This window comes from Alligator mississippiensis, chromosome 6 (genome assembly GCF_030867095.1).
Source record: "Alligator mississippiensis isolate rAllMis1 chromosome 6, rAllMis1, whole genome shotgun sequence".
Classification (NCBI taxonomy): domain Eukaryota; kingdom Metazoa; phylum Chordata; order Crocodylia; family Alligatoridae; genus Alligator; species Alligator mississippiensis.
In genome coordinates, this window is record NC_081829.1 from 85298916 (window position 1) to 85317888 (window position 18973).

Below are 18973 nucleotides of genomic sequence, written 5' to 3' on the forward strand. Positions count from 1 at the left end.
TTTATAACACCAAAAAAGAATACAACTAAGTAGAGCATTATTGCCCTCTAAAATACATAAGCTTTTCACTGTACCTTTCTACTCTGATGTCATTTCTTGCTTCCTCTGAGATGGCCTTGGCTGTTACAGCTATGGCATCCTTCTCAGGTACAGGAAGGAGTGAGTGACAGGGCTCAGGAAAGTTGCTGAGGTTATGGAAAAAGCAGTGACATGATTAGTTAGTAGGAAAGTGGTCATTCTAAATTCGTATAATTTCGAATTAGCATGTATATCATAGCAGCAATTCAAAAGTGATGCAGAAATCTACAAAAGAAAATAAAGTTCGTTAACTGGTTTAAGTGGCTACTGCTTTACTTTGAAAATAAAAGCATTCTTAAGCTCCCAGAGATGTTCTGTACTTATGCAAACTCAGATTAAGAAAGTTATGCATCCAAAATCCTGCCTTAGTATAGAGGTAAGTGAGACAAATGCAATAAAGCTAGCTACCTGTCATGGGGGACACTGAATAATATCTAAAATCAAAAACAGTGACAATCTGGCTAGCATATATCAAGAGATAGCACATTTTGGACAGTATACGTTTGGTAACTTATATTAGACTAATCGAGATTGTGCAGTAGTTGATTTTTTTCCCCTCTTTCGTATTGCAGCCCACAAAGAGAGCACTGCAGGCCTGATTTCATTTGATCACCTAAAGGTGGGCAAAACATATTTTAAGGCTCCTAAGGTGCTTTTGCTTGCCTAACTTCAAGAAACCAAGTGTGAAAACTGGGATCCATGAATACTATCATTACAGAGGAGTTAAAGAATCAACAAAAAAAAAAGTAAATCGGGCTGTTTAAAGTCAAGCTCTTCACATGCCTTCAAAAGTCTCTTGCTATGTTCAGGCTTTAAAAACAATTTCAGACATTACATTTGGATCAAAAATAGAAGTGGAATGTATTCAAGAGCAGCTAAATGAGGGCCATACTTTATAATTACCAGCCCTAGAAACAATGGATTTATCTATGTAAAGTTTCTATCAACCAGGCTACTGGCAACTCTGTTTTATACAATTAATTTCAAGTAAGTACCTTTCAGCTGGTATCCTGGCTTCAGCAGTCTGAGATGAGCTTTCGTGATCCAAATGCATTTCGCTCTGCTGATTTTCAACATTAAAATTTGTACTGGCAAAATGCTCCTCTTGCTCCATCCCTGTAATAGTCTCCCAGGGATGTGTTTTTCTATATGTCCCTTGATCTTGAATGCTGGCTTGAAAATCTGTGTCGTCTTCGCCAGTGAATAATGCCCCTGCAATACCTGTTTTCAGGATGTCTCCTTGTTGCTTATCACTGTACATAGAAGCTTCTATCTCTGCTGCGCTTAACGTGGTGTCACTTTGTTCTTTTACATCTCTCTCATTCACAGCGCCAAGTGCTTTTTTAGAGTCATCTCGGGAATGATCAACATGGCTTACTTCATTTATTAAGTAATCTATTAACCCATGGACTGTTGATTCTTTTTTCTGCTCTGGATCTTGAATGTTGTCTAACATTTCCAGGCATTTTTTATTTTCCAAAGCATCCAGCATTATTTGTGTGTTGTCTTCAGACTTAATGTCATGCATAAGATTGCTGGGGAGCGGTATTTCCTGATTTTCACGGGGTGACATAGGAAAATCATTCTTTTCTACTTCACACTTGCAGAAGTCTCCAGATGCTTCTGTTGATGCTGACATGTCCCAAGTGCCCTGAGCAGTGCTTGGTGGTTCACTTTCCTTGCTTTTCTTCTGCTCATTTGGCATAATTTTCTGGCATTGATTTCCATAGAGTATTAGATCTTCTTTAACTAAGACTGGTTCTGCATTAGCTTGCCTAATTAAATTACAATTCTCTGCCTCTAGTACTGCAACACTTTCCAAATCCCTCCCCTGAGCAGTGCCTGTACGTTCTGAAGAGGTACCCGTTTTAGTGGGCTGCTGGTTATTGTCATGAGACACGATGACGTTCATAGGTGTTGCTTCATCAAATGAGGCAGATTCCAGCATTTGTACCTCTAAGCTCACCTGAGCTCCATCATCAACACTGCTAATACGTGAGTTTTCTTCTCTTTCCATCTTTTCACTGTTCGGGCTGTCATTTAGCTCGAGCAATTCAATTGGAGACTGCTCGACAGCTTTAAAACCATCCAATTGGGAATCCTTCTTTTCTGAAAAGGAACAGGGCTGCTTCTGTTCCTCAATGTCCTGGACCTTTGTGTGCAACAACATATCTTCTTGCTGTACAGATTTCTGTTCAGGAACTTTGCTGGAGATCTCTGAATCTACAGGCAGTTCTTGCCCTTCTGTTTTGAAGTCACTGTCTTGTCCTGTATTATAGATGTTTCCATCAACCGTTTCATCGATGGGTTGTGAAAAGCTCGCAGCACTTTGGCGTTCTGGTGCATCTTTAAGCCCAGAACTCTGCCTGCTGCCTGCATCGTTTTCAGATCTGAGCTGGGGCAATTCGGGATTCAGAGCACCATGTACCGTTTTCTTAAATATGTTGCTGATGTGCTCCCTGAAGTCTGGCAAGCTGGCACCAAAACCAAAGGTCTTAGAAATGGGAACCTCATGATCCCTTTCAGAGTTTTCTGCAGACTGTTTGGAAATATCTGTGTCTGGCTTGGCTCCGCCGTTAGCCTCTTTCAGAACATTTTCCTTTTTTTCTGAACTCCCAGGCTTTTCTAAGATCTTAATGCACTTGTCATCTGTGCAGATATTTGTTGCAATTTCCTCATTACATTCTTCTTGTTTACCAACAGATGAAAGGCTCAAAGCCCTCTTTCCTAGGGTAGGCAGACTGAAGAGAGACTCTGCTGAACTGTCACTCTGCTGTGCTTTGAAGTTTACATCACTTTTTGTTCCTTTAGATTTAATTGCAGATATCTCTTTCTTCAGCTTCTCAAAATTAAACTCTGATAAATTTCCTGAAAACTGTCCTGCATCAGCAGTCTCAGGTGATGTTAAAATGTTCTCCCCTTCAGGCTGGCAGCTTAGGGTATGAATAGTTGTTTCTTTCACAGAAGTATTCTCCACCCAAGTGTTTTCTAAATGTACCACTTCAATGCTGTTTTGAGCAGCTTGGCTTGTATGCGGTGACGAGTCCTCTAAGTGTCCAGGGAGAATATCCTTGCTAGCATCTTGCAAATCAGAATTGGCTTCCAAGCCACTTTGGCGTGTTGTAACTTCCAGCCCATTATTTAGCGATTCGCCTGCAGTACTATCGTCCTTAATGTTTAAAGGCTCCTGGTTTGCTGTGCTCTGATGATCAAGTGCAAAGACTGATGTGGAAAGAAAGGGGATTTCTGTTAGGCAGCTAGCTGGCTGAGGCTCATTCGGTGTTTTTTTAACGCAGTCTAATTTACACAAAGCATTGTTGGCAGCTACTTCCAAGTGCTCCTGTAACGTAGGGTATTCCTGTGCCCCTGAAACTGTATCAGCATTCGGATGGCTTATTTCTGTGACAGCAACATCCCGCTCAAAATTTGTTTTTGTGCCGTCATCTTTTTGCATGATCTCTCTATCAGAAGTCAGCTCCTTTGCTGTTTCCAGATCTGAGCCTTTTGTTTCTACTTGTATTTTTTCTTGAGTTTCTGTACTGGGTATTTGAGTATCATTTTTATCTTGCTCAGGACCATTACCAGCATGTGATACTATAAAATCAGTTGGCACGGTCTGTGGTATATCAGTGGCATTTACTGAATCCTGTGCCTCTGCAATAGAGTCTAGAGCGTCAACCCCACTTTCACCACTTCTGTCTGTTGTCCTGACTACTTGTAGATTTATGTCGGATGCTTGGGAAAATGGATCATTCTGACATGCTTCGTCGCGGTTACTGACTGAGATCAAAGAGTCATTCTCCTGTTCAGGCTTGCCTAAGGCTTGCCCACTGACGCAAATTTCTTCTGCCTTTAGATCTGTTTTAGTTTGATCATTGTATTCTTGCAAAGTAGTCACCTTTAGATCTAAATTTTTCTGCAAATGCTCACTTTGGCCCATATTCCTCTGCACTCCAGCCGTACTCATATCCAAGTCATTTCCTTTTGTAGCATCAGAATGACATTTGAATGGTTTTGCCCCTAACACAGGAGGTTCTGTTTGAATGCTGCCTGTGATGTCTAGTGATGTTTCTGATACGTCCTGGAGGTCACTCTGATAACTTTTCTCCAATACATGCTCATGTTTTGGAGCTGTTGCCTTACACTTGTCTCCATCCTTAGCTATCACGGCTGTCAGATTGCTTTGGTGCTCCTTCTTTTCAAGTCCCAAATAGGAAGCATGCTGCTGAATACTGTTGGCAGCAAAGTCCGTACTCTCTCTTTGCTCTGCACGTAGTAGGGTTACTGAAACTTCTGTCATTTCTTGCATTTCTACAGTATCACTTTCTAATGGCTCTGGGCAGCCACTTTTGTCACACTCAGAGGGTCCTATTTTGCCACTGATTTTGCTGTCATGCAGTTCTTCTATATTCCCTTGTGTTTGCTGCGAACTGAGCTCCATGGTGTTTGCTGCTGCTTTGGGGGTTTCTGGCTCAAACAGTGGCACACTTTTGTTCCTTTCTGCAGCCCCTTGTTCCTGCCAAACTTGCAGTAGTGTATCAGATTTGCATGCACCTGTCAATGCCAAAACTTGGTCATCCCCAAAACTTTTCACGTCCACTCCGCAGTGCTCCTGTGCAATTCCATGATTGTCTTTAATCTCTACAGTACTGCTTTGTTCAATAACATTTACATGTATCTGCTCAGGATCACTCTCGGGGACTTTAGTTACTTGGTTGTTCTGTTCTTTGTTTTCACATACATAAAAGGCCTGTCTAATTTTTACAGCAACACAGTCTGCAGTTCCTGCCAATTCACATAAGCCCTCAAATTCAGGTTCTATTTTGGGTGTTTCTACATTTTCTTCAGACCCTCCATTGCTTTGGAATAGTTTGTGATGCTTAGCCTTGTACGCTGACTTCAGTATAGTTTCTTTAGCACCAGCCTGTTCCCAGGATTCATCCTGCTTAGTCTGCATAATGTTATTGTTCTCAGGGTGCAGGGGCAGTGAACTGTGTGTATTAACTAAGCAAACCTTTTCAGTCATCTTACTGCCTGGCACGTCTAAACTTTTGTCTTCTTTCTCACTGTTAACATGATCGCAACTCGGCAGGCTCTCTTCCCTGGGTAACTGTGGTGCTTCCAAAAGGGGAAAGCTGCACTTATCCTCCAAGTTATGCGTGGCAATTGCTTTATCTTTGCTCACTTGTTGAAGTTTGCAGTGGAAATGGAGTATGTTGTCTTCAGATACCTCCAAGCTGCTCTCTGAATTCATAGGCTTTTGCTCAGCTTTTTCACCGACATTGCTTTTTAAACTCTGTTCTGAAAAGTTGATTTCTTTGGAAACCTCACCCAAGCTGGCATCCTTCATGTCCTCCTTGTCGCTGTTAATAAAGTTTAACAACAGCCCTTCTGCCTCCTTAGACCCTTCAGGTAATCCCCTGGTTTGGGCCACTTGCACTTCCTCTGCTTGGTCTTCCTCCATAAAGACTTCATTTTTTTCTCCAGGCACTGTGGTGTCCGTTTCTTTGAGATGCAGTTCTGGGGTTATATTCCCAGAAGTAAAACTTAATGAATCATTTTCCGGTGACCGTCTTTCATCCACCAAGGTGGGACTCATAATATTTTCTGTGTTAGAAAGTGTGATGCTTTCTCCAGACACACTCTCAGGTTTTATGATTCTGTTGCTGTTGCCTTGATCTTCTCTGCTACCAGATGCAACATTTAGTTTTTGCTCTTCATCCACAAGAGGCAATGGAGGCACACTGAAAGGCTCAGTGTGAACAAACAAATCTACCTTGGGAACCTCTCTTTCAAACATGGGTTCGGGTGTTTTGGAAGTTGGTTTTTGTCCATTGTGCCTGGAAGGGTCTTGACACTCATTTACCAGCATGCATTCCCTTAAAGGATCTTCTACCGTTGGTACCAGGAACAGCTCTGGAAGGTTAAGAGCCAGGCCTGGCATTAAAGTGCATGCTTCCAATTGCTTCCCATTGTTTTCAGAAGGAGGTTGGTTTGATTCAACCCCTTTACCTGCCGTTATATCTCCACTACCTAAGCTGATGATATTTCCAAGCTCAGTATTATCAACCAAATTCTGAGCATTCACAACTGCTCCATATTTTTCACTGTCTGGGCCTTCTGTTGTTGGGTGATTTAGGATTAAGGTTTCCTCTTTCATTAACAAACCCTCTCTACCATCTGCGTGCTGTCCACCTAGCTGTATTACATTCTGCTCCTGATGACCTACTTCCAAAAATCCCGGCTCCTCTTGAGTGGTAAAATAATCTTCTGCGGCTTTACCCTGGGGTAATGAGATGACATGTGGCTCCCGCTTGTCACCCAGCTGCTCACACTGCCATAATGGTTGCAATTCACTTGAATTTGCTGGGATAATGTCTTGTATCCAAGTAGCTTCTGTAGAAGGGCTGGATTCCAAGCTTGCAATTTTTGGATCATTGTCACTCTTTTTGAGAGGATAGGCAGTGGTATTGTCACGTTTTGGGCCACTGTCCACAAATAGGGCATGTGCTACTCCTAGGTCTTTGTCATTCACAGGGGAAAACACTATTGCACTGCTATTTGGGGCTGGTAAATCATCACTGCTGCCTGTCAAATCAGCTGCAACATATTCATTGGCACATTCTGCAAAAGGCATTGAGATAGGCAGGCTTCTCTCCTTAGCATCTGCTCCTGCAGCCTGGATTAAGAAGCTGGAGCCAACTTGTTCTCCATGTTCTTTCAGGATATTGCTCTGGCCTGTCACCGCTGAAGACACTGCACATGAATGCGGATTGAGTAAATCTTCGGCAGTGTAGCTACAGATGCCTTCATTACCGATGCTGCCAATAATGGAAATGTTTATTCATTTCATGTCAGAATAGGAAACGGAGCAAAACATAAAAACAGCTCATGCCACTGAAGTTTCAAAGCCATGCAGCACATGCATTGAAAAGCTAACAACCTGCTCTCAAGAGGGAAGGTGTCAGAGAGACACACTGCGGTTGCTCAGGCATTACAGTGAAGTTTACTTTCTCAGCTTTGTCTTGTTGCCATCACGCTTATTGTTACCTCTCCAGAAATGCATTTAATAAAGGGGTTCCCTTTCATAGTGCTACAGAGAAACAAGAAAGTCCTAAAATATTAAAAGCTAAGGGGGAGGGGTGAACCACACCACAGAAATGTTTTAATTTTTTCTAGAAAAATCCTATCAGCGAAGTTTAAAAAAAAAAGGTTGTGTAGCATTAAAGGGGTGTGATGTCCATTATCATCACCATTATCTCACAGTGCTTTGCTTAATCTTCAATTAAGCAATAAAGGTCCCATCTGTCAGACACTCACTTCCTGGTATAGGGCTTATTTTGTGAGTTTGGCAGTTCCACTGATTTTATTTGAACTATTCATAGAAAAAAGCACTACACCTGCTGTAAAGAACAGGCACGTTTTATGACGAGGTCAAAAGTCACAGTACATAGAGCTGCACTGTCATGAAATACTATACAATTTGCCAGGTCCTTCAATGCGTATAATTGATTATGGTATAAATTTTTCCTCAAGGAAAGGAAGGTCATGGCAGAAGAAATAAAGCAGAGAGAGAGAGAGAGAGAGAGAGAGAGAGAGAGTGTGTGTGTAAGGGATGGGGTGAAGAGTGTGTCTATGATTCTTCATCTATTTCTTTCCCAATTGACTAACTATGCTCATTAAACAGTAATCATCACCAATATTATCACAAAATGGTATCAGTAATGATTCAAAAGAAATGTCATGCTGCTGAAAGCAATTGGAAATGTGTGTTTGGATTGGGAAAAAAACAAACCTTTTTTCTGCTCAGAGTGTGTTAATGGTGAACTCAGGCATAGTAAAAAAAAAAAATAGCTTGTACTAATATTTAAAAGTGATATGCTGTGCTCCACAAGTTCAAAGCCCTGCACAGACTTTAAAGTCTGATTTCCTGCAAAGTGCTCAGCATCTTCTGCAAACTGGAATTTGAACTGGACTCTAAATAGTTCATCTTCAGAAGACCTGTGAGGCACATAAATTATCCCCACTTTGCATGTAGACCACCTGAGATAAAGCATGGAAGTGAGTCATTGGCAGAAGCCAAAGGTAGTACTCATCAATTCCTGGCTTTTAGACCTGCACTTAGATCAGATCAACAACGCTGGGGCTCAGATGACTATTGAAGCAGACAGACAGAAAACTTGAGGTTGTTGTAACATACACGTTGCCCAATGTAGTTCCAGTTACATTATACTGTGAATAGTCCTGTTAGTAAAATAGGTTTCCTTTAAGCCAGGATGCCATTCTTCCAAATGACATAATTTCCTCAGATCCCTAAAACCAATCTGACTTTTGCAGACTATTTTGTTTTGTTTTTTAATTGGGCTTTGAAATGGTTATCCACCTGAATGGTATTTGCTCAAACAAGACCAGATGTGTTTAATGTATAATATAAAATCAGTTTCAACTTAACTTTTAAAAAGTATTTCTCTACTGTGAAGTCTCCCTGACACTTTTCAGGTTGCTGAAGATCCCTCTAAATACTTTGGTTGCTGACCTTAATGTTGATATAGATAGCAATGGTACCTGGGATATTTCACAAATTTACAGTTTAGGGCTGGAAGGGACCTTGTGAGATCATCAGGTCCAGCCCCCCTGCTCCAGGCAGGAAAGACTGCTGGGGTCAAATAACTGGGGTCTTCATCAAGCCAGGAAGTATCAGCAGGATCTTATTGAGGTAGAAAATTATTTTAATTGATACAAATTTATTTTATACTAAATACAGCCTGGGTGGGGAGAAGTGGAGCAACATCCACATAAATCTGGGCCCAAATCAATTTTAATTTTAGCTTTCTGTTCTGTTAGCAGCACAAAACCTCCTTAAAGATGCTAGAAATAGAAAATAGAAAGCATGGTGGGACGGCACCTTAGGGCATTTGTACACATGCTTTTACCACAGTGCTGGGTGCTTTTAAAAGCACCAGGTGCTGTGGCACATACATTTGTATAAATGGTGACATGCGCATCAGTGCTAAGAAACTGGCAGCAGTGCACTTTTGAACTAAAACACATCAAAAGTGCACTACTACCATTTTCTGCGTGCTGACGTGCATTTCTCCACTTGTGCAACTGCATGCGATTAATCGAGTCTGCTCCGATGTGTTGGATCTCAGGTGCATCGCAGCATGAAAAGGTATGTGTATAAATGGCCTTAGTGACTAATTAGTTCAGAGAGTCATTAGCTTTTGTAGGCCAAAGCCTACTTCATGAAGGCTCCAGAATAACTTGGCTAACTAGAGAGAAAGTAAAGAGAGTCCTCAAGTTGACCTGGCTGTATTCTCTGCCTCAGCTTCTGCATCTCCCTTCCGGTGTCAGCAGCTGCCAGAATGGGTCATCAGGACAAGCACAGCATCTGACAAAGTAGGTTGCCATCTATGAAAGCTCATGCCTCCTGAACCTGTTTCTCTAAAGTGCTTTCCTGCCTTGCCTTCTGCCTCACTGCAGAACAACAGTGCTAACAACCTCTGTATTTAATAGGAGGTGTTATGTGCCTATGGTTCTGAAAGTTTGTTCCTAGAGAAGTTACTTGTATCATATAAAAACAAACAGGAAAAGAGGTTTCTAAATCCGTCTCCAGAAGACTGTGCGTGCCTACAGCTTTAGATAAAGCGCCACGAGTTAGAGCCCCTCCTCCCTGACCTGACAGATGTTCACATGCTGGGTCACAGGAGGGCTGGAGCCTGCCTGCATGGGGAGTGGCAGCACAGAGCTACTGGCTGCTTTGAATGGCCAGAGCAGAGGGGGGAGCAAAGTATAATGGAGCCCCCTCACCTCACAGCACTCCCCCCCACCCCAGGTGGGGTATGAGGAGGAGCCAAGCTCTACACTTCAACTCTGGTCATTCAAAAGTGACTGGAAGCTCTGTGCTGCTGCTGTCAATAGCCCCACATGGGAAGGTGGGAGAAGGCAGCCCCCCCCCTTGCCTCATGGGCCCAGCTTGGCTCCCCCTAATATCTCAGCTGAAGTAGCTGAGGGAGGCCCATGAGGCGAGGGGGCTCCATTTCACCCTGCCCCTCCACTCAGCTCTGGTTATTCAAAAGCAGCCCGCATTTCTGTACTGCCCCTCTCCTTCCTGGAGGGAACACAAGTTCCCTAAGGAGCTCTGCTTTAGAGTGCCTTAACCTAATACTTCATTTGGCCAGGGTTATTTTTTCATGCAGTCACCATTTTAAAAGCACTCTGTAGTCATGCACGTGTATTAAGTCACAGCTGCAGAGCACTTTCAGGGGGCTAACTGTGCAAAAAATTAACCTTGTGTGTAAACGCCCTGTATGAGAGTTAGATATAGAACACAGTAGGCGCAATGGTTTGTATAACGAATGTTGCCAACATATTAACCCAGCTTTATTAGCTGACTTGCAACAAAGCAAAGTACTTAAAAAGGTTAATGGTGTGGAATCGAAAATAAAGAGTCTGATAAAGATAAAGATAAACAACAAGGGTGCAAACTGTAACAGATTCTTGCCATTGACTGGAGACCCTACTGGTGCATGTGGCATCAGAATGATACCTACAGATGTTCACACTGTACAAGCCCTAGCAAGTTCAGAGTGGGTACATCTCCTTGAATAGGGGTTATGAGTTTGCGATCTGTCTAGCTGCATGCTCATAATAACTTTTAAGAGTTACGTTAGCAGACTCATTCCCCAAAGAAGATTTGCAGCAAGGCAGGGAGTGGGGAGGGAAAGGGGCAGCAATTCTGCAAGCAAAGATACTTAATACTGTGCACTCATTACAGTACACAATATCCCTTTGTGATCCTGGTTTGGACTACATGCCGGATCTTGCTCATTTCTTCCAGGTGACGCACATGATTTGAACGCACATTTTAACCTTTAATGTACACTAAGCAGAAACAGATAGGCAATGCTCGTACGTGCTATACCAGTAGGGGGATAACCTATTTGGCAACTGTGCCACAAATTAGCCACACACCCTCCGAGTGCCACTCTTATCCCCATCCTCTATCCAATCAACTTCTCTGCTTTCTGCTCCCTGTCCTGTGCTTCCTGCCTGATCTGCTGCTCTGCTTTCTGCTCCCTGTCCTATCTGCACTGTGCTGCTTGTCTCCTCCACAGTCTGCTGCATGCCACATAGAGAGGCTGACCTCACCACGTGTGAAACACATGCCACAGGTTGGCCACGTCCATGCTATGGACATTGACAGCTTAAGTGTCTGAGTTTTATATGGCGTAAATGTCATCTTCTACCCTATGTCAATTTGTTAATTTTATTCTTGGCTTTAATAAAGTCTTTAGTCTAAAGCAATTTTAAATAAGGAGCAAGAGGCAAATTTGAGACATTTTTTAGACATTATTTGGAATACAGAACATAATTCCTTGAATTTATTCACAGGCAACTTATAGCAATCTTTTCTATTTTACATTATCCTGTTCTTCTTCCAACAAGTTTATCAGATCATCAAGGAAGGACTGCAAATAACTCAGTCTTCTGCTACATATGAGCCTATCTCTTTGAAAACGTATTAGGAATCAATAATTACCCGGAGGCAGGATGCATTTCTAGCCAATCTTTTCACCATATTTTGATATGATCAAAATATGCTCTCTCCCTGAAAGTCTTCTCAAATATGGAACAAGTGCACATTGTCTGCTGGGATTACTTGGTCTATCTTTGTACAGAATTTGTACTTGCTTGAAATCCTTAAGGAAAACTTAATACCAAAGGGTAGCATTGAAAATGAGCATGTACAAATGAGAAAATGTAAAAGAGCAGAGGAGTTCTTGTAGTTTTAATAAAGCTCAAGGCCTATTAAGTCATTTTGCTGAGGTTAGTTGTTGCATGTACTGAAAGATATATAAGGCTGTAATCCTGGAGATGTAGGTTCATGTTGAAATTTATGTCTAGGAGTGTCCCTTTGCACTTTGTGTGTTTGATGGGAATTACTCAAACGCTTCAAGTTAAGCACATGTTTAAGCATGTGCAGTACTCAAGTCTAAACTATAAAAAGATTTGAAGTTGTTTTGCATAAGAAATAACTTTTTAAAAACATAACTTGCCTGCAGTCAAACATTTGAAGTCACCGACTACAAAAGTTAAAAATCATGTAGTCTGCTCCAAATTTTAGAAGTAGGATTGGCATGTTCTTGTAGTCACGATGGTCCAGGAAAGATGCAAGAAGCAAGGGGTTTTTGTTTGGATCTGGTGATACTATTTGCTGAACCGAAGGCAGGGCAGCGTGGCACCTCAGGACTAATTGGTTCAGAGGCATAAGCTTTTGTAGGCAGCAGCCTACTTTATCAGATGCTATGCATGGGCTTTCTGCACATCCATTCTGCGAGTACTTCTGATTAAGTAGGCTTTTGCCTATGAAAGTTCATGCCTTTCTAAACCAGTTAGTCTCTAAGTTGCCACCCTGCTTTGCCTTCTGCCTGACTTGAGGCTAACACAGCTAACCATCTCTCTTTTGTTGGAGCAATAACACTAACAGACATGGAGATGCTTTGTATAAATGCATTAATGCTGTATGTTGACTTGGAAGTAGGGATGTTTATTGAATGATTATACTGGGGTATTTATTATGGCAGTAAGGTTGCTTACAGACATTTAAAAAAATCCCCCCAAACCCCCATGCTTTACCAGAAGTAGTAGCACGTTAGTTCGATCTGGCTGTACAACATCTGTATAGATCAAGCGCCTCAGTGGGGCTTTTTGGCACTTTTATTTAAAGCTGATTCAGTCAGCTATTAGACAAAAGTGCCAAAAAGCCCCACAAAAGCACCCAGTCTATACAGATGTTGGGAAAGCCAGGTCCAACTAACATGATGCTTCTTCTGGGTATGGCTGGGCTTGGTGCAGGAACTGCCCAGTTTAATGTAAAGCTCAGTTTTTTTGTTTGCTATTTAACGTCTATAAGCAGCCTGAATGGGCCTAAACAACAGGACTGTGGGGGAAAACAAGCTGAAAAGGAAACAGTGACTCAAGATAAGCCTTCCCACAGTAAACATGTCAGGTTGTTAGAGACAACGCCCAAACTATTAGGCTTCCTGATACAACATGACTTCAGCTAAATTACAAAACTACTTTTAGCGCAAAGTATCAGGGCTGGGAGCTAGAAGCTCAAAAGGTTTATGGCTGAATAAAGAGAAACTCTGGTGTCCTTGTGTGTTCTCAAATGTGTTAAGAAACAATCATGAGCAGAGAGAGGTAGTTAGTCATATTAGTCTATAGTCAGGCAGAAGACAGGGTAGAGATGCGCTTAGCTAGGTACAGACATTCAAAAAGCCTGAGGTGGAATTGATCTAAGTTAGGCGGCTTTGTGTAAGCGGCGTAGTTTAGATGGGTAAGAAACAGAACGCATATTTGCCCTTGGGTGGGGGGAGCAAATCTTAGACCAGATTCTGCCATTTTTAAACCAGTCTGTGCACTGAATTTCTGTTCTGTATAGACTGATTTCCGATCACTTATTCCAGTAAAAATATATTATCTGTACCTGCCATAGTTATATATGTAGTTAATATACAAGGTATATTGCTACCATGACTTCTAAAAACAATCAAATACATGACACTATTATAATTCTAAATTACAGGAATTTGTTTCTAAACTTTTGCTTTGCCAAAATTATACTGTTTTGTAATTCCACATGCAAGAAATGTTGATATTAATCTAAAACACTACACATACATGACATGGTCAGCTACAGCCGTTCTGCTATAGCCACATTTAGCAATTCTATACCTGCTTACAGCTGGGCTCTGTGAACTTGCATCTTCCTTAATATCCAGACCAGCAAAAAGAAGATTATGGCACCTAACTCCTTGCTGGGGATCATCTTCTTTCAAATCAGACACTACTGACCAGCTCTCTCTGCCTGGGCTGGAGCAGGAAAAAAAGAAATACTTACTATATGGGATTTTAAATGTAGGTATTTGTTCTTGTTAATCTCAAGGTATCAAGAGCCTATCACATTTTTATAGGATGTTTTTGGAAAGAAAAAATAAATCAACTCCTTCCTGCTAAACTCAGTTTGTACAGGTCAAATTCTGCTTGAATAAATAGTGGAGTAACTCTACTGGAGTAACACAGACAGCACAGAATATGGCCAACTGTATTGTAACATGCTCAGAATAGACCCAACATCAAAAGCCACAAGGAGGTCAAGTTAGCTCTATACCACAAACTTTCAATTTTAGGTAGCTGTGATCTTAAACACACTGCTCCATATGGGCTACCTCTGGAACCAGTAGCAATGTAGGTCTCTCCATTCATGTGATGATGCAAGCAAGCTAATTAATACTGCCATTCAAGAGGGGTAATTAGCCCATACACAGTGCCATATGAACACAGCTACATTGCTTCTGGGTCAAATGGTAGCCTGCACAAAGAGCTGTATGTGTTCAAGGGTACCACTCCCTGGTACGACTGAGTTACCTAGTACAGACATGCCCATGTTAAATCAGATTGCTTAGCAACAGTTTGCTCCTCTGATTGGCAATAATTGTCATGCACCAAGTCATGCACCAAAGAGCAAAAGGACAAAAGTTAAAGTTTAGTTGTAAAAAATTCTGATATAGTGGAAAAATTCTACACATTTCTGACTAACACAGAGGCCAGATGTCATCAGAAAAAAATCTAAGGGCGTTTCTAGATGACACTTTTTAGCTGGTTTAAAGCAGGTTAAATGCCTTTTGCACCACTTTAATGGTATTGCTGTATGCACATTCAGCAGCGTACTGCATATGAATTCTAGCCGCTGTAACACATTCGGCGGCATAATGCACCTTAAATGACTTTGGGATGCAGCAAATGACTTTGGGGTGCTGCAAAGTAAAACACCTCTGAGGAATTTTAGTTTCTTAACCTAAAGCTGCAGAGGGAAGCACTGGGCTCTGTGAGGCTCAGGGGCTGTGAAGACAGACCATGCAGGCAGCCCAGCAGCAGCCTGGGAAGGCAGGCTTCACAAAAAGATTTCCCCCCCTGGACCCGACCTGAGCTGCGAGGGGGCCTGGTGCTTCCATCCATGGCTGCAGCGCTCCCCAGGACTGCCCAAGCCGGGTGCCTGCAGGGGGGGAGGGCACCGCTGCCATGGAGGGAAGCACCAGCCCCTCCCTCCCCGCTCAGCACAGGGACTGCTCTGCCCTGCAGAAGCTCACTCTCCACTCCCTGCTGCTGGAGAGGCAGGTAAGGATTGGGCTCCGACACAGGTGTCCACAACACGGGGGTTTACTTTGCCTTAAATTGAAGCGGTGTTTTTAAAAAAACACTGCTTCCATTTAGGGAGAATTAAACCCCCATGTCGTGTACAAATGCCCGAAGTCCCCCTATTCCTTCACAATAGTACAGACAAGCCTAAAGCCTGGCTGCAATGGGTTTCACACCTGAACGGCTGGAACAACTTGTAAGAATTTGGATTTATTGAGAAATAAGAACATTTCCCTATTTCCCTACCTAGCTGTAGTCCCACATCTGAGGAAAGCCTCATCCTGCGATCTTTTTGTGGAAAACTTCCCCAGATTTTGAGGACTACAGTGAAGTATGCTATTTTGGTAAACTCAAGTCTCTTCCCTCTAACAGATTCATAGCCATTCGTGTCACTTCTCTTATTAATTCTATCCTCTCAATGACAAAAATAGATAGAGATGATGTGGCCCTAAATGAAAGCAGTTTAAAGCACAAATGGAAACCATTTTGACAAGGGTCAGTAAAAATTCTCTAATCTTAATGTTCCCCCCCCCTCTTTTTTAACCCATTTTGGGGTTGGTTATATGTTTTAAATTTCAAAATTCTGCTGAAGTTCTGTTCTAAAATGTGGTGGTGAGTGGGGAGTATATAATGGAAAATATTAAGAAAATCCTTTTATTTCCTCAGAGCTCCTAAACAAGGTCCTAATGATTTAGTTCTCCTGAGTTTCTCACACTGTAAAGGCTACATTCCACTGTTGATTTATGGAGAGATTTAAAACTTTTCAATACATCAACAGCTGCTATGTGAAACACTTCCCACTTCAAGGAAACACCTGGGGATCTCAAGCTTTTGCAAATATTTAATGCATTAAGTCCTTCAACATCCAAATATTACTACTTCCATTTTACAAATATCTAAAACGAGGTGCAAAGAGTTTAAGAGCCTCTCCCAGGGTCAGCCACATGAGTCAGTATTAGATTCATAATAAAAGCCTGATCGCCCAGGTTTTTTCCCCATGTTTCTATCACAGATCCACCCCCTTCCAATATTTTAATGTTCCTGTGATGAATTAAAATGGCTCTTACATATGGATCTCTCAGGAATTTTTCCACATGTGATTCTTAAAGCAAAATGCTAAAATTTCTGACAACCCAAGTGCTTTCTGATAAAGGAATAGAGGAAATATATTTCAGAAATATTCTTTTGAGCTAGGAAAAAAGCAGCAGGATATCAAGGATGACCTACATGAGAAGGTCTCAGAAGGTCGTAGGAATTAACTGTGTTACAGATATTGGAAGCAAGTTTATCTCAGTAAAAAGATGTGCGAGAACAGCGGAGTTGTAGTTTCAAATACATGCTTCTCATTTTACACAGTAGCCTTACAAAAGGGGGGTGACTGGGGTACCATCCCTGGTTACCCACTTAGAGGCAATGCAAGAACAGCAGCCACCGCTACTGCCAGCCCATCTCTTGCTGTTGCCACACAGGGTGCAGACTGTGGTAGTCCCACCTAATTTTACAGGAGTATAGCAATAGATAACTGTAGAAATGTTGCTATTTTAAAATCAGGGCTATCTATCTAGTGCCAGCCCTGCTAGTTTATATCTATTTCTTCTTGCATTTTCTCCTTTCTGCTAATGTATATCCCTCTGTGTATTAGAGATTAAAGTGACAGGTCAGAAAGTATCATCGTCACAAACAGTAATTTACAACATGTTTCAAGTAATTTACAAGCAATTTAAATTTTCATTAGTTAAGATAGCCTGGTTACACATCCTCCAATAAACATACAGTATAATGACTGCACAAGCATACACTGTCTAGGGAAACTAAATCTATGTAGCTGCATATGGCAGTTGTAATAGAAAAGAGAACATGTGCCTCTGAAATTCTCTTCCTCCTCTTCAAGTTTACATCACCGATCCAAATTTAATTCTTTTAAACTAGCATCAGTGATATCTGGGGCTTAACTGATTTGAAGAGGCAAACAAGGTCACACACTGAAAGATGAGAGGAACTTAATCCGAGCAAGTACATGTTTTCAAGTACAAACCTGGTCTAAGATATTAAAGTGATTCCCTATGAAAAACAATCATTCCTGCATCTTTATAAATAAAATGCATCATCAATTTAACGTTGTTTTCAATATAACCACCTCCCTCCCCCTGAGAATTGGTCCCACGGGAACTATATCTGCTTATTTATTCAATTGAACTTTTCTGAAGGAAGCCTTCTTATGAAAATCATTTTTGACTGAAGATGGTCTACTTGGTCTGTTTGCCAATTCTGTATTTGCCTGATACCCTGAGGCAGATACTGAATAAATGAGGAACGTGGGACTGAAAGAACTCCCCTTAACTCATCATGTCCAGTTTCCTGCAGGTGCAGGAAGCCATACAGTACAATTCTGCTAATGAACCTTATCAGCTGTGACATGGAACTACTTTGGATGGTTTCCCCTCTACACCCATTACACAGTTGCTCAGGAACTGCACATATTTGACGGTTCAATACATTTTCCCATTTCCAGCCTAAATTTATTCATAGATGTGGTAGAAGCCTCAGACTCTTTTAGACTTAGTTCTCTCCAGCGTTGACACTAAAAACCCTGTATAAATGTGCTTATCAAAAGAACAAACTACAATTCAAAAAACTGTATATCAAAGTATGACAAATCAGTGGAAACATAATGCTTTCAGTGCAACAAATGCAACAGCAGCAATAAAACAGGAGCCAAAAAAATATAAAAAAACTTCTCTCTCAGGGAGCAGGCAGTGATGGCCCTACCATAAGTCTATGCACAGGGCCATAAAAAAACATTTCTGGTCAGGCAGAGGCACCCAGACCATCAGTGGTGGTGGTTACTAATTTTGTGCCCCCTCTAAGTGAGAACCAGGGGTCATGCCCCACTCACCCACCCCTATTTACACTACTGTCTGCGCTTGTGGGAATTTCAATCCAACCTGCAGGTAGACATAAGCAGTTGGGCTTTTCACTCAATTTTCATTGTTATTTTTAAATTGCTATGGGTATTATTTAAAAAAAAGAGGAATTAAATGTCCTGGATAATTTGAGATAGTGCCATATTTCAAACGCTGGAATTCTGTACTTAGCTTTTGCTGAGTGTTAGTCAGGAACCAGCTGGGAAATTTGTAACAGAGTTTGAATTTCTAAAGGGGGGGGGCTCTGTTAAATTATGTTTGCCACCACCCGATTTTTGTAAATTGATTGCAATTCATTAGTGCCTTATTAAGCTAAATGCAAGTTCAGACAGAATGTATTATCGAACACGTTAGAAGTATTTTTTGACAATTTTGTTTGACCAGATTCTATACCAAATAAACAAACAAACAAAATCCAAAAAACCAAGAAAAAGTAAGTTCCAATTTTACATCTGGAAATACCTCCCCAAATGAAGTTACTATTATACGGTGAAAGTACTGTATCTTGAGTGAGACCAAATTATTCATAAAACTCTCACGTGTTGCACTGGGCTAATAATAGGAACCATATGCAAGAAGACTGAGAATGATTCCACTGGTGGTACTGGGCTACAGAGAGCAGGGCAGGTTGCCACTAATAGACTGGCTATGCTCGCTGACTAAACTACACCACATCCATCCATACCATAAGCTGCCAAGAGCCTGCAGAGCATTTTCTCTCTAAGCTTTCCGCAGTACAAGAACCTGAGTGCTGTCCAGTGCTATCA

General features: G+C 41.6%; 1 protein-coding gene across 10 annotated transcripts in view; it reads right to left on the reverse strand.

The window, feature by feature from the left end:
* The window catches only part of TACC2 (transforming acidic coiled-coil containing protein 2), a 234635-nt gene that overhangs the window by 149261 nt on the left and 66401 nt on the right, over positions 1-18973 (reverse strand). For 5 of the 10 annotated variants that reach the window (XM_059730064.1, XM_059730065.1, XM_014594616.3 and 2 more), the window contains 3 exons: positions 13819-13956; positions 1074-6899; positions 75-185 (listed from right to left, as the gene is read on the reverse strand). The exons of 2 other annotated variants lie outside the window; for them this stretch is intronic. In XM_059730064.1, coding sequence (XP_059586047.1) covers positions 75-185; positions 1074-6899; positions 13819-13956 — 6075 coding nt within the window. The remainder of the gene's footprint in view (positions 1-74; positions 186-1073; positions 6900-13818; positions 13957-18973) is intronic. 3 more of the 10 variants (XM_059730066.1, XM_019485888.2, XM_019485887.2) reach the window with 3 other exon arrangements.